This window comes from Opisthocomus hoazin, chromosome 8 (assembly GCF_030867145.1).
Source record: "Opisthocomus hoazin isolate bOpiHoa1 chromosome 8, bOpiHoa1.hap1, whole genome shotgun sequence".
NCBI lineage: Eukaryota > Metazoa > Chordata > Aves > Opisthocomiformes > Opisthocomidae > Opisthocomus > Opisthocomus hoazin.
In genome coordinates, this window is record NC_134421.1 from 34,646,072 (window position 1) to 34,670,320 (window position 24,249).

At 42.9% G+C, this 24,249-nt stretch overlaps 1 protein-coding gene across 1 annotated transcript in view; it reads left to right on the forward strand.

Annotated features, from left to right (window-relative positions):
- The first annotated feature begins 1,508 nt into the window (after nucleotides 1-1,508).
- Nucleotides 1,509-24,249, forward strand: part of GRIP1 (glutamate receptor interacting protein 1) — a 353,630-nt gene continuing 330,889 nt past the window's right edge. The window contains exon 1 of the mRNA XM_075427891.1: nucleotides 1,509-1,661. Coding sequence (XP_075284006.1) covers nucleotides 1,607-1,661 — 55 coding nt within the window. The 5' untranslated portion in view covers nucleotides 1,509-1,606. The remainder of the gene's footprint in view (nucleotides 1,662-24,249) is intronic.

The following is a 24,249-nucleotide window of genomic DNA, read 5'->3' on the forward strand; positions in this document are numbered from 1 at the left end:
GAGGAAGTTCCCTCTGAACATGAGGAAGAACTTCTTCCCTCTGAGGGTGACGGAGCACTGGAACAGGCTGCCCAGGGAGGTTGTGGAGTCTCCTTCTCTGGAGATATTCCAGACCCGCCTGGACAACGTCCTGTGCAGCCTGCTGTAGGTGACCCTGCTTCAGCAGGGGGGTTGGACTAGATGACCCCCAGAGGTCCCTTCCAACCCCTACCATTCTGTGATTCTGTGATTCTGTGACCACAGCATTACCAACGACGGGGCCACAGCCCAAGCGCAATCAAGGAAAAGCCAGTAGCTGCAGCTCCCATCAACGGGATTTTAATCAAGGGGTTTTCATGAGTATGAAGACACACATATTGCTTGTCTCACTGGCACAAAGTCAACGCAGAAAAACGCTGTGTCAGGAGACTGTCGTTATGTTTACAGAAGAAATCGAGTCCAGGAAACCAAATCTTCATTTGAATGAAGGGTTCACGTGTAGCTGTCTGACCATGTAAAATTACATACTTTCTATAAATATGAGGAAACAAGGGACAATACAAAAATAATCACAACATAACTGTTAGGCAGGATGAAGCTCATATGGCAGTCCAAGCTCCGGAGTGCCTTGGGAAAATAGAAGAAGCTTCGCTGATATTGCTATCATTATTTTAAGATACCATTCAAACCTGCCACTTTGAATTTTTGTAGTGTTTGGTTTCCTGTGAAAAATACAAGGAATATTTAATCGCTGCAGCGTTAGTGTCCTGTTAGGACCCGGCTGTGTCAGAACAATTTCAGCGGCCAGATGCGAGGCCCTTTGGCCAAAAGGTCGTGAGGAACTGGCTGTAACAAGGACAGAAATCCGACCCCTCACGGCCGGGTCCCGGACTCCTCAGGGTGTAAATTCGGGTTTGTTTGACCAAGGGGCTGTCAGTGCCGCCCTGTGTGTTCAGCCCTTCACTTCCCAGCTTTCGCACACGAGGGGAAGGGGGCGAGCCCGTCCCACGCCGCACCCGCGCAGCCGGAGCCCAGGGCGGGACGGACGGACGGACGGACGGGCGGGCGGGCGCCCGCGGCAGCAACCTCCGTGCCCCGCACCCTGAGGGGCCCAAACGCGGGTCCTCCAACAAGCGAGGGGCCCGCGGCCCCCGCTTCACGCCCCGCAGCCGTTAACACGCGTGTCACGGCCGCCCCCCGGCCTGCGCCCGGTGCGGCGGCACCGCGCCCCGCCCCGCCGTGCCCGGCCCCGCCGCGCCTGAGCCGGGGCCGCCCGCGGGGCCTCCATTGTGCGGCCGGCGGCTCGGGCGGTCCCACCTGCCGGCGGCGGGGAGGGCCGGGCGCCTCCCCGCGCCTCCTCCTCCCGCGATCCCCCCGCCTGTCCCCGGCTGAACCGGGCGGGCGAGCCCGCCCCGCAGCCCGCCTTCCCGTCCCCCGAGCTGGCGGAGCCCCGCCGCCTCCCCTTCCCCCGGCCTCCCGCCCTCCCCTCGCACCGCGCGGCCGCCGCCCCTCCGCCGCTGCCCACCGCCTGCCCCCGCCCCAACGAGCGCGGGTTGCCGCCGCCGCCGCCTCGCCCTGCCATGAGCCGCCCCCCGCCGCCGCAGCGCTGAGCGGGGAGCGCGGAGCCATGCCGGGCTGGAAGAAGAACATCCCCATCTGCCTGCAAGCCGAGCCGGAGCGAGGTGAGCGCGGAGCGCCGGCAGCCGCGGCGAGGGGAGGAGGGCGGGGGGCTGCCGCGCCGCCGCCGCTCCCCACCCGCCGCCATGCCCGGGGGGACGGGCGGGCGGCCCCGCGCCTTCCATCTTGCTCCGGGGCCGGAGCGGGGGGCGTGCGGGGCGGTGGCGGCGAGAGGCCGGGGGTTGGGGAGGGGGGGACCGGGCCGCGCCGCCTCTGCGCCGGCGGCGACGAACTTTTCTCCGCGGTGCCGCCGCCCGCTCTCCCCCGGGCCGGGCTCCTAAAGCCGGGGGGAGGGGTGGGGGTTCCGAAGTGACTTCGCGAAACTTCCCCGCGTGGGGCCGTGCCCCCGGGCCGCCGCCGGACCCGTCCCGCTCCGCCCCGGCACGGCGGAGCCGCGAACGGGCAGCGATCGCGCCTCGGCGCCGGGCTGTGCCCCGGGGAGCTGCCCCGCCGGTCCCCCCGCCCGCCGGGGGGGTCCCTGAACCCCGGCGTAGGGGTCGGTGCTGGCGGAAGGCGGGTTGTTTGTGGTCGCTTTTCGAAATAAACGGTGGATTTATTCTGATGGAAAGGTAACTCTGCCTTCCTCGAAGGGGGGCTGCCCTCGCCGAGGGCCGGCGTGGGGCCGCTCCGTCCTCCCTCCGTCAGGCGAAGGGGGCGAGGGCGAGGCGCCCGGGACCTTCCCGGTGTGCCGGTCGCCTGGCGCCTTCGGTTTGCAGGCTGCTCACTCCCCGGTAGCCTGCACGGAGTCCCGAGGCAGGACGCTTGGTTTTGGGTGCCGCCGCGTTGGGTAGGTAGCCGTGCTGCTAGGGACCAGAAATTCACCCAGCGTTGAGAAGGAAGAGGTTTGGTTTGCTCTGCGCGGATGGAACAAGTACTGTACCCTTGCGTTGGAGGTGGAGGTCTGTTGCAGAGCTGCTGCTGTGCTTCTGACTGGTAAATCCTCTCCCGAATGGGAAGTTTATTGCAAACATACGACATCGTAAAAGTAGTCGCTGAAATGGGAGCAGGTATTTCGGCTGTGAAAAGCTAGGTTTTAAAGCTTTCCTCTTAGTAAGCACCATCGTTACTAAAATCTGTGGTCATGTTTCTTTATGTCAGGAATCTGTGTAGCTGAGGAATCGCAGAAATAGGATGGGCGACAGCTGTCAAAATATATCCGGTGCTTGTACAGATGAGGAAACTTTAGAAAGGGTCTAATCAGGCTACGTCAGAAACTGAAAAGATGTTCTCATTTCATTCTGCATAAAGGTTCTGTCATGAGCTGTAGCACTCGGGCTTGTCTTTATTTGAAGTAAACAACGGTAATGGTTTTGCTCTGATGGGTTTAATGCCAGTTAGAATACTGATTTGTTAACAGTTCTTGTTTATTCCTATTTTCTGTTTGATCTCCTTCATCTTCATTATGAAGCTGGATAGATTTATATGTTAATAGTCTTATCGCTGATGCTTTTCTTGATTGCATTTGCACTGCGTAAATAAAAGAAGCTCTCCTGTGCCTAAAGTAAATGATTACCTTCTAAAGTATGTTGCATCGTATATTGCTCAAGTTCAGCTAGTAATGTAGCAGGATTCCAGTTACTGGAAGTTTTCTGCTTTTGACTCGGAAAAACATTAAATGGTCAAAATAGTTAATCAGTGTTGAATTTAATAGTCCTTGAGTATGAAGAATAGATGAAATAAAGCTTTCAAACTAGCCAGAAAAATAGCCAGAGCAGTAATGAAATGAAGGTGCGTGTTTAGATAATGTGGGAGTTTAGTATGACATTGAGTTAAAAGGCAATTACAGATACAGTTAAATTCTGGTTCAAAGCCAGTTGTGCTAAGATCCCCCTCTGCTGTTTCTAGAAAATATTTCCACTCAGTTACTCTGCAGAGCACTTTATGTACATTGTGCTATCAGAAGACTTCGGTGAATATAAATGCTGTTATTTTAAACTAACATTGTAACTGGTAATTTTTTTATTATTTAGGTATGGAGTAATATGGGATGTGAAATATTTAGTAATATAAAGTATATTTATGTCATATATTACAAGCACACTCATATGTAGGATATAAAATATCCATTTATCCATCCGTCCCAAATGCATGTGTATATTGCATAATGATAGCATATAAGGAACATTTAACACATGTGTCTTTTCTTGGATTTTATGTACCTATAATCTCATTGCTTAAACCAGTGTTTTCCTCTAGTGAGAGCCGCTAGTCTTTAGTCAATCCTACCACTACCAGCAGGACTGACTAGGAGTGATTTTGCTGTATAACAACACAAAACTGCTCAGTTAATCTGGTGCAGAAATTTCTTGGTAGCGGATGCTTCCAAAGCAGACTGTAAAAATGTAAAAAAACCAAAAACACACCCAAAACCCCAACCACAAACCAGACAAAACCTCAGAAAACGAGTAGCTAAATAATGCTGGTTTGTCCGTGGCTTCCCGCTGACTTTCCCCTTCAGTCTCAAGTTACTGTATCCATAGTCTGTACACCCCTTCTCTGTCACAATAAACAGTTACTGTGCAGCTTTAATTTCAAGTCCAGTTGTAGCAGCAGGTTTGGACTGGAAAAGAAGAGGTTGCTGGAGGTGCTGGGGAAACTGGGAAGGCAAAGATTTCTCTATGGTGATCCACAAGTAGACCATCTTCGCCCAGGCTTTTTCCACTCCAGCCTCACAAGCTTCCTTTTAGGCTCTCCTCAGGAGCTCCGCATCCTACACGTGTGCCTGTACAGAGCTGATCAGGCCCCTCTGTCCTCAGCTGTGGAAAGGAGAGAGGTTGTGGGCGCAAAGCCGCTAGGCTGGAAAGGTGGGTGGGTTTGTTAGAGAGGCCGTGTGGAAACCTCATGCTAAAAGGTTCGCTGGGGACTGATGATCTTGTCTCCATACAGAGCAACACAGCATTGCTCTGGGGGGCACTTCAAATGCTGTGGTATCTCCCCTGCTGCTCGCTTTGCCTGGTGTCTCAGGAACTGGAGAGTGGTGCTGCTGCAGCAGCGTGTTTCTGGTGCCAGGGCTCGACTCAAAAGACTACTTGTGAAGCTTTGTTGTTTGGAGTGAGGAGCTGTCAGGATATCGCAAATTATGATAGCCTTCTGCAGACACGCTGGGTTTGCTCCAGGCAGGGTTCTTTTAGTCTGTCAAGATCCTTGTTTGCCCCTTGCTTGCTTCAGATCCCCTCTTCCATGTTGAATGCCTGCCTCAGAAAGCCCTTTGCTCAGCCCGGCTTTGTTGTTCCTGCAAGTCGAGTGCTGAAATGGAGGTTATCCAAAAAACCAACAAAACCAATGTTTTGCTAATGGAAATTGGCTGGTCTTGCTGAAATGAAGTAGCAGAGACATGGTCAATGCTGTTGGTTCTCCTTGGCAATAACTGACACCCGGAGTGAAGCGGAATAAGGTGGGTAAATGTGTCGAGCATCAGAGCGCACGTGTCCGTATAGGGTTTAACATCTGTGAGGGCACTTTATTGTGAAGATTCTCTTGCAATGGGTGGCAATTGGTGGTATTTCAACAAGTATTTTTAGATGTCTTCACTGCAGAAATTATGTGGAATACTTATGTCAACTGAAAAAATCATATTGTGCTGGTTTTCAGAGGCTAAAACCATAATTAAAGTACAAAGTGGATAGCTGCTTTTTTGCGCATACTGCAGCACGGTTACTGGGTTTCTGCTGCGTGCTCTGTGATCGAGCAGTGCTCTGCAGTGGCTGTGCCGCTTCTGACTTCCACCACCACGATTATCACAAGGAGTCCTCTCCGTTAGAGGACAAGAATTGTGCTCTGTGTGGAGTAAAAGAACTGTAACGTATGCCTGATGCAGGAGACCCTGTCATTGCAAAAATGACATGCGAAGACTTACCAGCGTAAGACAGCGTCATTAAAATTCAGGGCATGCTTCTCCCCTCCCCAATTTTCTTCCTAAGATGGTAAATCAAATCTTGTTATACACCACCTAAAACACTTTTTGAGGTGATGTCTGAGCAAATACTTTGAAAAGCAAAATGTTCCTGAGATAAATTTTGTTCAATATCCCTTCCAATCAAGTTAAATGAAGGCATTTTATGGAACTCCTGTTTCAACTTTATAGCTAATGAAATTTGACAGCAGTACAGAAAATGGTATTTGTATATCTTGTATGATCACTATGGGACTGCTTGAGATCCCTTAATGTAAATGGTTATTAATTTTAATAATGCATCTAAGTATACTTTTGTCTTGATTTTTTTTTTTTTTTTAAAAGTATTATGCCTTCCACAGTTGTTGAGCCTCTGTGCTTAACACGGTAGCCCAGTTTACATGGAGGAAGAAGGAAAGACTACTTTTTATTTTCTGCTCTTCTGTCCACCTTCACAGTTCTTGACAGTCAGGGGAAATCAGGTGAACTTCACGAAGCGTTCTAAAGGAAGCATCAGGAAATGTTTTAAAACCTGTGACTCAAAGATAAAAAAAATATGCAAGTATTTTGTGAATCCTGCCTCAGATACAAAACTAGTATGTTCTCGTGAAAGATGTTCTGACAAGAAGCGTCTATCCCTGAGGTTACTGCTGTGTGAGCTTGTCTGCTCAGCTCAAGCTGGAAGAGAATCGGTTTCTCAGATAAGGGAGAGATATGGGCCTGTTATTGAACTTCAGTGTGCTATTGTGGCTTAGCGATTTGCAACTGATCGAATGAGGCCGCTTTAACAGAGCCTATGCTTCGTACTCTTTTCAGGTTCGTGTTAAAAAATTAACTTGTATTTTCAGCACAAAAGGCTGAGGATAACTGTTTGTTGTCCTTAAGCTCTGGTATAATAAGACAAGAGGAATCTCTTCCTTGAGCTGAAGTGAGTCCTTGGAACTGAAGAAAGTGAGAACTGGAGACCTAGTACTCTCAGTTAGCTGACTGATTTGTAAACTTTGGGGTGTCAGGAAAGTTTGATTTGGAAACCTTGTGCAAAGTCTTTCTGTCTTTATCCTTTTTCTCACTTGTGTCACATGCCTCCTGAAAAGTTGAAGTATAAACTGGGTGGCAGAAAACCTTTTGTGAACAGAGGGTGTGCTCACAGGGGCAGCCCTAAGAATCGGGGCTGGGTGTTGGGGGTGAACATTTGGAGAGGTGCGTGGAAGATCATCTCTGCCCCAGTGAAGGCATTGCCTAGACTTAGCGTGGAGTCCAGACGGGTATCTGGTGAGTGAACAGCTGGGACATTTGGTCAGTTATGCTGTGCAAAGCACGCTGTAGTTGTTTAAGGTGAAGAAGTCGGGAATCACAGTAGTAAGGACAAAACTGGAAGGGAATGTCACCGATTCTTAGCTGCTGACAGAACGTAAGAAGCTGGCTTAGCTAGCTGCCTTCCCGTCCTCTGGTAGCATCTGAAATATAACTAAATCTCAAACTGGAAAACACCAATAATAAAAGGTACATGAATAACAAAATACTAATTACAAATGGTATCTACTTTGCCCTTGTCGGGGCTTCTGCTTCTGCTTCTTTGCGCCTCGGTCTGACTGAACCGCATCTTGGACAGCTGGTCTTTCTGCATTTGCTAAACTGAACACTGTGAAGGTGATTTGCCGGGTGGGATAAGATGACACTCTAGAGCTGGTTTTCATCAACGTGCAAAGGACACAGGGGCTGTGTCAGTTTTTTCATTCTTTCTCTTAAAACCATCTGGGACCGGGAGGGCTCTAACACAGGGATGCAAAGGAGACGACAATTGCTCCCTAGTGCCCTTTTAGCATGAGAGGAACTGAGAATAAGCAAAAAGCATCTGCATCTCTTATGATCTGCACAGCCAAGTTAACAGCATTTTATGACCTGAAGTGTTAAAAGAATTTGATAAATATTGCAGGATCTTCCTGAAGATAGGGTCTTCACTGATTGCTGGGAGATGATCGTCTACTATGTCTGTGTCATAACTAAGGCTTTTTTCCCATATAGAAAAAAAAGTGAGATACTGGGTGCAAATAAACAATTTCTGTTTTTTGCAGAGGCAAAACAGATTTTGTTAATGTTCATCAAAAATGGAGTTAGATTTGGCAGTAATGAGTGATCACTTATTGATATGGCAGCAAACACTCTAGCTTCCTTCAAAGAACAGCAACATGTAGAATTTGAAGCACTAACAAATTTGCCACTTAAGGGCACAGTTGCTTTTGTGGTTGTCTGAGAACCATGAAGGGTATAAGCTCTAAATGTGTGTTCTTGATCAGAGTTTCCTGTGCACTGAAACACTGGAGACAGACGTAACTTGAAACACAGAAGCTTCAGTGTTAAGTTCTTCAGTAATTTAGACTTAGACAACTTTTCTTGAATCTCAACACGTACCGATATCCCTACTATGGGTGGTTTTATGTGTGATTCAAAATTACCTGAGGTGCCACTGCTGAAGGTTCTCCATGAAGAGCTGTCAAGACTGTGTTGCACTGGAGTGGCTGCAGTAGGCAAGGCGTGATGGTACACCTTCTCCACAGCGCTTGCGTCCGAGCCCTGTTCAGTCACGCCAGTGCTTATGGAAAAGGATGCACTGGTCAGCAATTGTCTGTAAGGGTCTTATGGTTGTGGCTGTGAAATTGTGTTGTTTGAATGTTAAGCCATTTGGATTTATGCATGTTGAAATGTCAGAGTACTGTCCATCCTGACTTCTGCAAAAACAGACTAACGAGATGTGTCAGCATCCTGCGTGGGGGGGGACAGGGCAGTCACTTCCTCAGCCTTTCAGTCTGGCAAGGTGAACCTGACACCCTGTAAAATTCAGGGTAAAATAGTAACGTTTATGTTGGATACAAGTAATCTTGATTGCTGTGTTGCCCTACTGATTCTTCTTTCCTCCTTCTTCCCATTGGCACAGGCTGTGTGGGGTGGCTGGGCAACACGAACCGTTCTGGAGTGCCCTGTGGCACCGGGTGGCCGGGTTTGAGGGTACTGAATGAGGCTGATGGTCTAATGTGTTTTTTTTATTTTTGAAAGCCATTATCCATGCTAATTCTGATTTTCACTGATTCTGCAGCACAAGTTAGAAGCAATGATCTTTGCTTACTGTTGAAATATTTTAAAGAAAACACATAAAGGAAAAAACAAGTGAGCAGGGGCTGATGACTTTGATACTGATATGTATTTCACATGGAATTTTGTTGTCTTCTCTCTTTGGAAATTACCACAGGAATCGAGAAAGACAGGCATGACTGACACAATCTCGGATCTTTTTTGTGCCTTAATTAATTTCGTGTTATCAGTGAAAATCACCACCCAGAAGATTCTGCTGCTGTGCAGTGAAAGCTGCAGAGAATATGTTAATGGTTTTACTGTCCTCTTTGCATACTGGGATCCTACAGGCATTTAGGGAGTTCCACAGTTGTCTCACTAAAGTTTAACTCTTTCATTTTTTTAATCAAAGTAGCATAATTTCTTTATTGCCTGAAATATAGTTAAAGATAGAAATATAATGATGGCAGTTTAAAAATAGCTGTCAACAAAACTTACTTGTAATTTTTTTCACCAGCAATATGAGACTAAACTTTTAATGCCACCGTTTCTTGTGGTGCTGATTGAATATTGTGTAACTGAATACAAATGTTTCCTTATTAGCAGACAGTATTTTCAGTGTTTTACAGTATTGCTAGAATGTGTCCTTCCAGTAACTATCTTTCCAGAGAAGACAGGCACTACGTAAAATGATTATTTTTTTCTTAACCCATATTGTGTAGTGCAGCACTTTCTTCCTGAAGCAGTTTCATGGTAGGTGAATGTACAGTGAGACGCGATCTCTTGATCCCACAGTGTAAAGTGAATTAAAACCAACTTATTTACATTTAACAACCAAAATGAAGAAGAACATATTGGTGACTGGAGAATGTGTTTAATTGAGCCAGATCTGAGATGATTCCTCGTGTTTCAAGCTTTTTGTTGCTGTGGATAGCAATTAGCAAGATACAGAAGTGAAGCCAGCTTGTCTGCAGTTGCCTGTGATGGAGACCAGGTGTCCCACAGTCCAAGGCTTGTTTGTCACTTTAGCTTCTTCTATAGCGGGACAACATTTGTGAGAACAATTTTTTCAGGCAAACAAATAAAGAACACTAGCTGGTACTTTTTTGGGGGAGGTATAGGAATATGTTCTGCATAGTCAGGAAGAAAGAAGGTGCGTCGGGTCCTTGGGGTAGTGATTGCCAGTGGTTCAGAGCAATGGTGTTTGCTGATGGGAGGCCTTATTGAAAGTTGTCAGTAAAACAGGAGTGACACACCTGTTGACTATTTGGATTATGTTATTCTTTTCTGTTGAATTATCATCTCTGTAGACCAGATAGCGTGTGCTTTGTACTGTGATTGCAAAGAGGAGCTTCCCTGCTGCTTCTGTCCTTCACCATCATTGTCAGCTCCTGGTCACTGAAGATCAGCAATGAGCTGGTGCTCACAGGTGCTGCCTCTCACCTGAGAAGATTTTTTGGCAGCTGAGCAAAGGCAGAATGGTTCCAACAAATGAGTTGCATCGAGCTCCCTGCTGTACTCTGCATTCTCAAAATCTCTTTAAAGCGTCGGTAACTGGCAGGATTTTGTCCTTGCTTGTACCCGTGCCCCTCATGACAGAGTTGGGACCGGAGTCTGAGGTAAGACCGTTGTGGAATAAACACGCCATTTTACTACTCTGACAAAAATTTAATTTCAGCGGCGTTTTCAGTGAAGTATTTGGGTTGGTTTTGTGTTAGGGATGGATTATTTACACAACAGCTGGGCAGAAAGTAGAGCAGCAGTCACACAGAAAACGCTCTGGGGAGTGAAATTCGCTGCCCGGTAAATGGATGTAACTCTGCTGGATTTGGGAGGTTTATGCACTTGTGCCAGCACATTTACTGAGCCTTTGTAGCTGTTGATGGAAGCTGTGTCTGAGTCCGAGGTCTTTTCAGAAAAGTTGGAGAAAACTGCTGCCCAAAAATATGTTGCCTCCTTCATGTGTACCTGCCAGTTTTATTCTTTCGTATTGTTACGTTTTCTGGTGGTTTTGTAAGTATCACAGTGTTTTTGAATGCACTGACAAGATTTGAGCCTGAGCCTTTTCAAAATACCTGATTTATTTGGTAAAACTTCCAGTTTTGTGAGGAACATACCTGTGAATTACTTGACTTTTTTTCTTTTGCAATACTAACCTTTCCGAAACCAAACAATCAGTATGTAAGATGTAGGCTTTAAGGGGACTGTTGTAAAAGGTTCTATATACATCATGATTTGGCAGGACCAAAGAAACGTGTCTCCTCTCTTACAGAAATGTGTTTTGACATTTATAATTTGTCGTGCTTTTAACTTCATCTCTTGCTAGGACTGTTTGCAGAATGTGCAGGAGCCAGATAAACTTGCAGGATTTGCATGTCAAAAGCAAAACAGCTGATTAAATGCTTTCAGCTGGGGTGTGGGCTGCTCTGTGGAGAGGGGAGAGAGAGAATGAAATGGGTAGTGTATAGAGATAATTCAGTAGATTTATACTTGTAGCTCTTGTGAGTCAATAACTTAATTCAGGACCATTATTGGTAGCAAAAGGACTGCCAAACAGCCCCCTCACACCTCAAGCACAAAGTGCTAAAACACGGCTGGTGTTTTTTGTGTGTTTGTATTTGCGTACTGAACAAACAAATCTTGTAACTTAAGTTTCTTGTTATCTTGATTTGAATATTACAAGGCTTTGGTATTCCCAAGCTTTCCTGTCATTACTACTGCTGACAACAATGATGCACAAACTTGGGTTTTTCTTATGGTCTGTCTTCTTGTTTCCTGTGGCTTTGAAAGGCTTGGAAATTTCCGATCTGCCTAAGGTGTTGCTTTCACAAGTCCATAGGTTCCAACAGGCATGGGTACCTGTGTTGATGTGAAAAAAAAAAAAAAAAAAAATCAGGAATACTATATATTGTATTTGTTCATCATTCTGCTTAGACACATTTTAGATGTGTTCACTGCTATTTGTTTAAATATTTAGTGTGAACTGGTTTGTGCTTTTCAGAACACTTTAATATGAAAAGAGCCTTAGTGTTCAGATTACTTACCCTCTGTCATTAAATATAAATTTTTCCAACCAAAGGAAAAGAAGAAGGTTCAGCTTCTGGTTCTATATTCTGTTTTCTTCTTTTGTCAAAAGATCGGGGTAGTAGGTAAGTTGTGCCTGAATCTATATTTCTGTACATGTATTTCTTTTTTGTAAAGTAATTGAAGTAGTTTTTAAAAACACAACCTCTGAGAATTTTATGATGCCCTCCTTGGGTAGGTGGCTTAAATATAGGAAACATATTTGTGGTTGAGTTATGGAGTTGCAGGTCATCCGAAAAACTTGTCTTAATACTTTTCTTTCCCAGCTTACAATACACATCAGGTTAGTTTTGACATTTCTTTCCTCTTCCATAGCTCCTCGCTTTTGTCCTGATCTTACCAGGGTTGGCAGCTTTTTTTTTCTGACCTGTTTTTCTTGTAACTAGGCATATTTAATTTCTTTCTTTAACTGCATAGAAAGAAGTCAACATAAAAAGAAAAAAATAGCAGGATGGGCCTCTTCATGGAAAATGAAAAACTCTTTGCTGTTTATACTCATACTCTGAAGAAAAGTATTGAAAAGTAGCCTTTAATTGACTTGTTTCAAGTGTTGCTTATTATTTCCCTAGTGCTAACTGCCTGTAATAATTACAGAAAGTGTCCTTTTGTAATTTGTTCACTTTTGCTTTCAGTTGTTAAAATGAAAATTCAATGTGTTTATGTGGAACTTCTAAATGTCCTAATTGGCAAATTCTGGAATTTATGTAGTTATGTGAATGCATTGTAATTTTCTGGGGGCTTCGTACTGAATTGTAGATTATTCCTACACAATTCGGATACTCAGGATTGTAGTTACATATATTTAAGGGTTTGCGAGATTGAAGGTAAGTATTTTCATGATATTTAAAGATGTACGTTTTGTGGCATGCTGTAGTAACACAGTAAAATGCATGGTGAGCACAAGTGAAAGGCTGTTCCTGGAGCTGTGCGGAAGTCATGGTTTGTGACAGTGTTCTTTGAACAGGAAAGATTTGAGTCTGTTGCAGTGAATCTGAGTGTTCAAGTTCAAACACACAGATTATTTTATTTGCATGGAGATTCCAGTTGATAATCAAACATCAATCATTTTACCTCAATCTATAGCACACTAAGGATTAAATGAAAAACAAAAACTTGTCACAAATTGATAATATGTCAGAGATCTGTTTATCAGGAGAATTTGCACGTGAAAGGCTTGAACCAGTAAACCATTCTGTACAGAGTCATTAATCCAGCGAAGTATTTAAAAGTATACATGTTTTTCTGGATCAGATCATGATGCTCAGTAAACTGTTAGTCTCTAACTGTACGAATAGGTGATGTACATGGTCCCAGTTCATTTGATGCTGATCTTAAAAAGATCTTCAAGTTAAGGCCACTGAAACTGTTGCTGCTTAAATGTATGGATACTTGAGAATGAATAATCCCATTGAAGTCAATGTGCTTAAATTTAGGCTTGTAATTTAAGCATGTAAGTCGTTCAAAGGATAATTCTGAAAAAGCTGTTTATTTTCTTTAATTGAAGATTGTTCTTGTGATATGTGCTAGTATCTCTTTTGTGGGGGAAAGCAAGCCAGTAAAAGGGATTTAAAATATCCTAATTTTTCTCCCTCTGTTTTTATTAAAAGCCTTTTTTCCCCAGAGAACATGTGAAATATATTTTTCTTTGGTGGTATTTGTTTGCTTATTCCTCATATTCTTTGCTGGGAGAGAAGTTAAATGTGTTTAACTGCAAAATGTTTTTCCACCAGAAAAAAAAAAATATAAAGCATCTTTTCATTTCTGCTCATTGAAAAATGTCACAGCGTGAATGAAAGTAATGTGCAAAAAATGTGTACTTGGAGCTGGGAGTTTTATCACCAAAAGTGACACATACCATTACCCAAACAGGTCTGAGATCCCAGTGCATTTTCAGAGTTGCTTGATTCATTATCACAAAAATGCTGTTGCATATAGTAGCAGGAGGGAAAATCTTCATCAGAGTGAAGACATTGAGATTTATTTTTTTCCAAATTTATCTTTCATGTAGATCCTAGAAAACACAAGCTTTTCCCCACTGCATGTTTAAATATAATAGCCTTAGAAGCAGAAGTTATCACTGTATAAAATAAGGCAGCATCTTGTTCGAAATCGGTGAGAATTTTCTGTTGAATTTGTTGGAAGTAGGATTTCAGTTGGTTATCTGTGCTGTTGTCCTTTGGGACAGCTGCAATTTTGGCTTTGTTCTTTTGGAAACCAGAGTACTGTGTGGGGTGATGTGAGAGGATCACCTGTTGAGAGAGAGAGGGTTTTAAACACTGTGGGGCTCTTACAGTGAATTGACATTGAAAGGTGCTTGGAGGAAAAATAGCGGCAATGCTGTTTTTCTGCTTTGCACCTGAATTTCCAGGCAGTTTAAAATATGTATACTTCTGGATAATCCTTACTACTTTGATTTTGTATTCCAGTCTGTCTATTTTTGTGAACTTTTGACGTATTGTCTGGGCTCTGAAAATGCTTTGCCACCTGGCAGGTGTTACTGGAATCTAAGTAAGAATAGAAATACTAAAATTTCCAAAGAAAGTCATAAAACGCTTGCAGACAAATCTTAATGTTTTCTGCTTTCTCCAGCAGAAGAGAGAACTTTGAATGTGTGAGTGCAGCAGTGGTTTATAAACCTTAGCCTGCCTTCGTTACAGTGAAGTAGGTATTATTTTGTGGAAAAAATTGGGACGGAGGTGTGGCTGGTGCAAGATCACAGCAGAGGTCTGTTTTGCAGTGTGGACTCTCTCATGTCTGGTTCTTCAGTCAGTGGAACACTGGTCTGTAGTCTTTCCTGTGTGCAGGAGTTGGACAAGATTTCTCTTGAATAGTTGGTTAGAAAATACGACCAGAAGAAAAAGAGGCCCTTTTTTCTGGGGGAGGAAGCTGTACTTTTGTGAATAAAGTGCATCAGAAGGATTGCGAGTCCCCTTGCTTTTCCTTAGAAGCAGGAAGCCAATGTCAAACAAAAACTCCAGTTCTGTGTTGCCATATGTGGAGTAAGCTGAATAATAAAAAAAAGCTGAATAAAGCCAATATTATTCTGCAGTATGACACTGCTATAAATCTCTTTGAGTGCTGAATAGCTTTCCAGTCAGTTTTTAAAAACAACAACAAAAAAATCTCTTAACAGAAAACACTCATGTATTTGTCTCTAAACATAGACTTCAGAATTGCAGTGGTAGGGAACATTGGTGTATAAGTCGTTAAACCATATGAATATTTACTTGTGTGTGTTAGTTTCCTTCTCTGCTTGTGCATCTCACTGTGTTGGTTGAAGGTTTCCCTGAAGAGTCCTCAAGGAACGTCTTTTAAATATAAATGTCCAATCGGGAGTGAGGCATTATTTTTGTAATGAAAATGTCATCTTTCTCGTTGGACTGAGGTGCTGCATAAAAGGTAGTCAAGAATAAAAGCACTTTCGCTTATATGATCTTCCAGGGGCAAATTTATGATCTGCCATTGCCGAGTTTGGGGGTTGATAAGCTATGACCCCAGTTTCATAGAAAAGAGGAGGGAATTTTTTTCCTTCGCATGTAAAGCCAAGAATTTATGTTTAGTCTAGTAAAAAAGCTACTCAGCAAATACTAAGATGTGAACACCAAGGTACCTAACTATGTACAGAAGAATAGTACCAAGTTGGACTTGGCAGTGTGAGGTTTATGGTTGGACTTGATGATCTTAAGGGTCTTTCCAACTTAAAGGATTCTACGATTCGAAGTTTATCAGTAAGAGACCGATGTAGCTGGTAATCTTCACCCTTCCTCCTGATGTCCCAGTAATTTAGGCTACACCAGAGATAGTTTTGGAGACTGGTCTTTGACACTTTAGGTTTTACTGCTGAATTTTTCTCAAGATTTGTGCTTTACTGAGCTTCTAGGGTTGTCTTTGCCATGGTGATATACTTAAATACCTCGGCTGCTTCCCCAATCCTGTGTAACACAGAGCATTTGCTGTTGGTTTTCTGTCTGAGCTGAGCAGGTACTGCTCGCTTTCCACATGATGACCTTTCGGCTTTCCTTAAGCTGTGGGCATCATCTGGTATAGTAAAGAGGAGTAAGTGGTTTTTACCTTTTATTCTGCATTCAGCTGTTGGTGTCGTGTTCTGCTTCTTTCTAAAACTGGATTTGGAATGCAGTTTTATATTATTGATCCTTTTTGTGTTTAAAGGTTGCAATGAATTGGGGAAGTTATGGGAAGAATTTGGGTCTTTAAGGCGAAGTACAGGCTCAGTGAAAAACACAGATAGGCAAACAGGTAGAATACATTGCCATGGAAACCTGGTTAAATTGGCAGTGGTGAGAACTCCAGATTGATCAATGTTTCTTCGTAAGACATTTTATTAAACAAAAAATGAAAAAAAAAAAAAAAAAAAGCAAAAATTGCAAAATGTTGTACAGTAAATAGGGATTATGCTGTGGTCGTCAGAGATGTGAGCTGATATTTGCCCATTCAAGGAAATGCTAACAAAATGTCACTTTGATTAGAGAAAAGAACAACTTAAAGGTCTAGTGGTTCCTTGATCTGCTTATTTACATTAAGTATAGGCTGTATGAGCATAATTTGAGATTCAGAGCATGATTGGTTTTGAAAAAGCATTTCTATTTTTTATTCATTAAAAGTCAAATTAGGACATTTAAAATTTAGGAATAAGCAAAAATTCATGGGGTGAAATTGTATGAAACTTTTAATTATGTTGCATGTCATTCTGCAAATGTTTCTTTTATGATGAAGTGTTTAATAAATATAATCAAAATTTGGTTTTGTATTTTGTTATTTCTAGTTATATTAAAATGAGATATTCTTAAAGGGAAAACCAAAAACCAAAAAGAAAAAATTGTTTTTCCAGCAGCCTAAGTAACCCTGACTAAGCCCCTAGTTTATTTAGTATTTTATATTTCCATTTGTTATATTAACCTTGATGTCTTCACATGTAATTAGTTTTTTTTGAATGGCTTCATAGCATTTCATTGTTTGTGTCCTTTAACAATCTCCAGCTATTGCAATGCATTTTTTTTTTTTTAAATTCTAGTTGATCTTTTTTTTTAACAGAAAGAAAAGGAGTGGAAAAATAATGTTCAAACAGGAACATAGTTTTCCATGTTCAATGGGGCAGAGGTCCTTCTCATCTAATTTGTGCCCGTGTCTGGTATTTCCTGCTTCAAGGCAATAAACTCTAGCAGTAAAATGCAGGGTAAGCTTCCTCTTGGGGATAAGGGTTAGAAATTTATTATTGTCCTAAAGTTTGAGAATTTGTATTACATTTGAAGCTCCTGTTTCTGTTTTATTGCTTAATATTATAAAGTGAGTGTGCTTGATTATGCCTGGTTTAATCCTGTCATCTAGTGTCTAAGTAGTATTGTATGGAAATGAAATTCACAGACTAATTTTGCTTTGTGTGAAGAAAGTCTTTGCTAAAGAGAGTTCTGATGAATGTTCTGATTTTCTTGAGAATGGGTAAACAGAAGTTACCCACTGGGCTGTGCCCTCATCTGTATCTGTCTTTGTCGCTGCTGTCCATGTTCTTTGTTGTAAAGGCATGATATACTTAGGCTGCGCGTTGCTTGCCTCTCCTTCACACCTGCGTAGCTGGTCAGTGTCTTTTCTGAAGTTGGAAGAGTGGAGCCCAAAACCCAGATCCAGATACCTGGATATTACACCCCCCCCGCAAGTTGCTCATGTGTGAACCTTGTAACTTCTTATCCTCAAGATAAAGACTCTATTTTGGTCACTTAAGATTTTTCATATTGTTTGGGCTAAATGTTTTATTTTGCTTTCTGTGGGAGGTGTATATATATTACGGGAAAGCGGGAAGTATTTCTGCCCATGTATTGGAGAGCTTGGAAAAGCTGGCGATCTCTGACTGAGATGAAAGGGTCTCTGCTTCCAGATCCCTTGCTGTTGAGTTGGAAGTTATTCCATCTGGAGCTACAACTCTAGCTGCAGATTTCTAAGCTCTGTGGCTGTGAATAGGGAAGCCTTGAAAGCCCACATCAGTTCAAAATCTAAAGCAGGAGCTTTGGAGACCCCTTTCCCTGGCCATTCTGCATGGTGGAATGTCCTGAAGCCATGGATCCAGCAGCTCAACGTGGGAATGACCAGGATCCATATATAGTTTTTTTTTTTAAGAATACTTTCTGTATGTTGAAGTTATGTTTTCTTTTTTGAAGCATTTCATTTTTGACAAATCAGTAATTTTTTTGAAAATTTTAAACTCTTAATTGTAATGATCAGTAATAAATAAAGCTAATATCACTGGCAAGATGTGGGCTTGCTGTTTGAACCCAGAAGAGTAAGGTCAGAGACACTGTAGAGAGAAAGTAGTGAAGAAAAATACCATCTGAATCAGATGTTCAAAATACCATCATATCAGAAAAGTGTACATCATTAATGATGAGACAGGTAACTTCTAGGAAGAAGACCAAATATAAAAGACCCTTACTACTCTAGCAGGTGGAATAGTTGGAATTGTCTGCTTGGTATTGTCTGTGGCTGTCCAGCTGGAAGTGGGATAGATGATTTGATGTGCCTTGGAGTGACTTCTAGAGGAGGAGTGTAAACTGACCTGGTCATCAAGCTGTAAGCCATCCATGTGTGTTGTGAGTGGTGGCAGCAGATGTGGGCACAGCTTTTGCAAAGCCACTTTTTTATTTTGTCTTGAATTGGAGGTGAACTGCTCTGAAAAACGTGTGTGGTCAGTGGTGGGCAGAACTGAGTTGCTCTGGCAGTGTTCCTGCTTCACCCATTGCTTTAGAGCAGCCGGGTGCGAGCACTGTGGCAGCCACAGTGTTAAAAGTTTAAAATTTTTGATGCGTAATTATTTGTGAAAATAAATAATAAATCTATATAGTAGCTTGTATACGTTTTGATTTTACTCCACAGCTGCCTTTCTCCCTGGCCTGGTTTGTAGCACGAAGGAGCGTGCCTGGCAGCGCTGGGCAGTGAGCTCTCCGTGTCAGCACCTAAACGGGCACTGATCATTGTAGTTAACACCCAGCAACAGGAGGAGTTTCCAGCAGTAGCTACAAAGCTTCCCAAATAATTTCAACTGTAAATTTATTTGAGATGTCAGAAAGCTTTTTCTACTTGAGATTCTTGTGCATGTGCCCAGGGCTTTTCCCTGCGTTCTCCTTCCTGCTTCCTACTAGCAAAGGGTCTCTGAACCTGCTCCCCCTCTTCTGTCTCACCTGTTCGCCTTCTTTTTTCTTTCTCTGTCCCTCTTATCTTTCTTTTTTCCATTTGGTGCCATCTTTTATCCTTGTTTCTTCAGGTTTTCTTGTTACTGAGTTACCTCTTTAGACATGCATTATAAAGAAGTTGCCTCTTTAGACATGCATTATAAAGAAGTTGCACCGTAGTGATGGTGAAGACAAGCTAAATAAGATGTATGCTTGTTGTTATCTGGGCATGACTTCAATGGTTTTCACCACCAATACAGCACTAACTGAGTGTATGGGCAAACTGCTGCATCTACGTAGAATCAAGCGGAAAAATGCCAAGAAGGGACTGAAAAGGTCATTTAGTCTAGTGTTATTCAGCCTGTGGTTCATGAATCGCTGATGGTCCGTAAATTGCCACAGAATGGTCCTTGAAACAATTATGAAATGAAATAATAACAGACTGCCCCAGGCACCCAGATGCTCCCCTGTGCTCGGCAGCACTGTGTCCGAGCAGGCAGGCAGGCACAGTCTGTGGGTGGCTCCCAGCCGCTGGCCAAGCCTCATTAAGATGCTTATTGCTCTCCACTTCTGAATTTATTCTGTTGTTTTACCCAAATATTAGGTATCCTTGTTCTCAGCTCCCTGTGCTGCCAATACAATAGTCAAACCTCGAGCTTTCTTGCTTGGGGAAACCACTGTCTTGCAGTCCCGATCTCCTTCTGTAGTGAGTTGATAGGCTGCTCTCCATGCCTAACACCTTGTCTGCTTGTAGCCTAGTTTTAGACCTCCTCCTCCCATAATGTCAAGTCTGACAAGTTTACTTTGTAGCCTTATGATTCATTTCAGTCCATGCCTGCCTAATAATTTTTTCCTTATCCTGGGGTGACAATTGTTCTCCTATATTCTGCTTGTTTGCTGTCAAGCTGCTGTTGATGGTCATAATGATCAGTTTTGTGTGTGTTCTAACCATCTACCTTCCGTATCTGAGTCTAACATTTTTGGCAGTAATCCTTACAGGAAAGGTCCAGTTCTGTCCTTGTAGTCTTGGAATATGGCATGCTTAATCAGATGAGGGCTCATACTTTCTCATAGGCACGCATTAGACATCTGAGAAATTAATGTGCTGATTTCTTTCTGATGAACACTTCTAAATACCTTGGTTTGTGGTTGGTTTTGTACTGTAGCTAAATTTGGGTAATTTTCTATGACACATTCGTGATGCAAATTTGAAGTCCTTACCCTAAAGCGTCTAAACGGGAAGGTGTTCTAAAGAAAAGGCATTGACTATTTTGGAAAATAAGGCTTCAGGTACATTCACTTATTTCAAGTATGGTAAAGTCCTTCCAAGTGTCTGTCCCATTTGGTTGAAACAAGAACAGTGGGAGCAACAATCACCCAGAGGCAAATAACTAGCACAGATTTCAGGACAGTTAAGATCTGGCAAAGAAACAGATACCTACAGCAGTCCAATGTTGTGAATAAGTAGGAACTGTAACAGTAGGTAGTACTAATAATGAAAGAGTTGCAGGAGAAAGTAGTTCCTGCAGAGTGGCTAGAAGCTGGTTTTCACTGTATTGAAGGGATATCATAGAGAATGAGGTCAACTGGTACAAATTCTACTGTCTGTCTTTTTTTTTTCCCTACGTGGTGAGGAATAGAAGTCAACCGCCCTCTTCCAAGAAGAGGAGGAATTCAACAATATTAAGAAAGCAAACCGCCATAAACATATCCAGGTATTCTTCCTTTTATCCTTTCAAGGATACCTAATGCAAAAAAAACCCCCTTTCTGATAAAGGCCAAAAATGTAATTAAAATTCTTGACATCCGAAATGAGCAGGAGCTGATAAAGAGCCCTTTCAGTAAATATTTCCCCTGAGGACCCACAGAGAAACCTGGCATTAGTCTCCACTCTGCTTCAGGAGGATGTAATTAAAGTAGAACAGGAGCTGCTGAATAAAATGGGCAATGCGTGAAACCTTACAGGTTCGGGGAAAAAAAATCCGTTCCATATTCATTTCCCCAAAGTACGTGGAGCAGAGGCTTTGCTCTCAAAAGAAACTGTTACCCCAGCTACACGAATGGGAAAATTTGTTCTAGGAAATAAATAGATAAATACCTAGAAGCTCTCAGGAGAAATCGTGTGGCATCAGCTATGCCCCAGGCATTGTTAAGTTCTATGTAGGTTTTTCAGGGCTCTGAGCCTGAAGACCACAGCCGCAATGTCTTGACAGTACGAGTGTCATTCAGGTGGGTTTGACAAATCCATCCTTTGTAAATGTAGGTGCTCTTGGAGGTGTTTCTTCATGAGTGCTCTTGAACGTGTCAAGGTGGTGTGCTACAGAGCAGCACAGGATTTTATGGCTTGGTCCCCACAAGTAGCAGTGTCCACTGGCAGTGAACTGGCATCACTGCATGGAGCTGAATCTTGGTATTGGCTTAACCAGGAGTAAAATTTTTAAAACCTTCAGCCTAATACTCAACCATGCTTTGGGAGAGGGGTGGAAATCTCATAGGGGAGTTCCAACAGATTTCACATGTATTGGAGACTAAGTAGAGCAGGGAGGTACGAATTAATACATCTGTAAGGTAGTCATGAAAATAACGGGTTTTATTTGACAGGCTGACACCTGACATGTGTGGGCTAGCAGTTAGCACGTGTGTAGCCTGAACGGGCCACAGCATGCACCACCATGCCCCATGGGGATGTTTAAAGAGATGTGGAGATGAGCTGCAAGTGTGATAGGGCAGAAAAGTGTCAGTAGTGGGGAAGGGGGCAGAGGGGAGTGTGTGGGATTTGAGGAGGGGACGACTTCATGAGTGGTGAAGCACACTCCTTTGATTCTGCTGCTGCTGGTACAACTGTCTGTGTTATGTCCTATAGCTGCTGTCCTGCTGCTTCAATTGTACTTTCTGCCCTTATCCCTGTCAGGAAAGCAGAAACTGCCTTTATCACAGGTCTCTGGGAGGAAAATGCCTTCCTGTTTCAATTTTGGTCAATTTTCTTCCTGAAATTGTTTTTTAATTTAGCTGCTCTTTAGAAGCAAGGGGTGAATTCAGACCATTGTGTTGTATTTATTGTGCATGCAAAATTTTACAAAGGGAGTAAAGTCAAACTTGCTTTAGAAAAAGGCAGTAGTCAGACTGTACCGAGTGCGTGTGTTACAAACATTCCTTAGTTACTGTATATGTGAGGGGTGTGTATTATTGTATATAGCCCCCACCTTGTTATTCAGGGCACAGATGAGTAGTGATTATTTCTTGAGCAGTCAGAGAATGTCTTTTTTCTTCTTGTTGTTCAGGATGTGGCCAGTGCCTCGTTATTCAAATATTCTTCAAATTCAGAATTACTCATTTTCTAAGGAATTCTGCGGCTCTCATTGTCGTGTTATCTGACTACATAACAATGTTTTGTGAGGCTGGCTATAACTCTGATCATCCCCATTGTATTGGTGGCAAACCGAGGAACTGACAGCTTAAAATGAAAATTATCTGCTAATTTTTGTGGCTGTTGCTGAGACACTCGTCCACTCTATTTATCAGATGGCAGCATTAGGTAAAAGTTTCATTCACTGCTTCACTTGGCCTCAGCTGCATGCAGGCTCTGGCAGGGTGCACGGGGTCCCTGTAGGTGGCTGGTTTCAGGCTTTGGGAGGAAGAGATGGAGACTGGATAGAACAGGCTCAGTCTTGCTTGAAACTGAGGTGCAGGGGTTTCCTGGGAGGGAAATGAAGGGTTACCCTGAAAGTTATGGTGCAGGATGGCAGGAGGACCAGCATGTGGATACTCGCTCTGGAGTCCTGCACCTAGTAGCCTTCAGTCCTGTCCCTAGGATGTTCAAGGCTTATACTGGCTCCCCTTCGAGTGGCTGCCATTCTGTGTGGCAAAGGCAGGCTCTTCATTTTCTGCCTGCTCACTGTAACTCCTAACTAGCTCTCTAATTTTTTTTCTTTTCTCTTTCTGACCTAATTTGCTTGCTGATTGGTTCCCAAGTTTCTGAGCTTCTGCTTCTGGAATGCTTTTGAGCGCCTTGCTCCAATCTCCTTGTTCTCTGCTGGGCTTCAAGTTGAAAAGGGAATATCTATAATTTTCGAAAGAAAAGATTGCCAGAAAAGAAATTTAATGTCATACGAAGTGATCAATTTCCCTCAGAATGTCTATTAAAAAACAAAAATAGAAGGAATTTGTCAGTAAGTATGAACATGGTATCATGAGGATTTCAGCTCACTAGTTAAACTCCAGCAAAGCAAGAGGCACATAAAGGCAGTGTTGGTTTTAATTATTGGCACAGATATCAACTAGAATAAATACATATATAAATGTTACAGTTGGAAAGGTTTTAGTCTCTAGCTAATAAGAATGGATTGGCTTCTCCTGCCACCTGAGGAGCTGATACTCATGACATCAGCCCTGGTTCCCAGAGGGAGAGATGAAAGAAGAGTTAGTGTGTCATTTCTCAGAAAATAAATGAGCAAATAGGGTATTTCTTTTTACAGGAACATTAATGGAACTTGCAGAATGCTGGTGGCATAGGTCTTAGTAGTGCACTTGTCAATATTTAGTGTGAATTAAATTCAAAGCTAGTATACCTCACTCTGATGCATAGGTTTCAAATAGTGCTTTTTTTGGAAAATGATCCTTCAGGTTCTCTAGAAACTTAAGGATCTGCTGGGAAGTTAAAATAAAGAAGAGCTTGGTAGTGGATGAAACTTGGGGTAATCGAAACACCCATTTTGTTTTTCTGTAGTCATCTTTATCCTGCCTATTATTTGAGCACGTGAAAGTGTTTCATAATATTGCAAAGCCAAATTTCCCCAGGTGCTCTTGATGTGCACTGCTCTGATGTAGGATGGTTTGGCAGTCTGACCTTGTGGAGGAAAAAATACACAGTGCATAAGATTCTTCAGAAAAACGTGTTTGTTCAAGTTACGTTTTGGATTCAAAGCTCTGTATGAGGTGGCATATTTATTTTTCTTGGTTGTTGCTTATTTTCTGCAACACATTGTTTGATGAATAGATTTTGTTCAAAACTAGCATTCAGAAATTGGAGGTGCAAAGAGAAAAAACTTCTTGTACAACTGCTACCTGATTTCTGAAAACCTGTAATTTTACTGAATTATTAGATAAACAAAAATAAAAATATAAAACAACCATGTTGCTGTGAAAACCTGGTTTAGCATTTCTGAAAAGTATAGTTATAAATATTTAGAAACTCAAGCACTTTGAAAACCATGGGCTGTCTGACATCAGACGTGCACTGCATTTAATGACATTTTAAATGAACAGGTTGTTTTGGCTTGGCCTGGATAAATGCCAGGTGCCCACCAAAACCGCTCTATCGCTGCCCCTCCTCAGCTGGACAGGGGAGAGGAGGTATGATGAAAGGCTTGT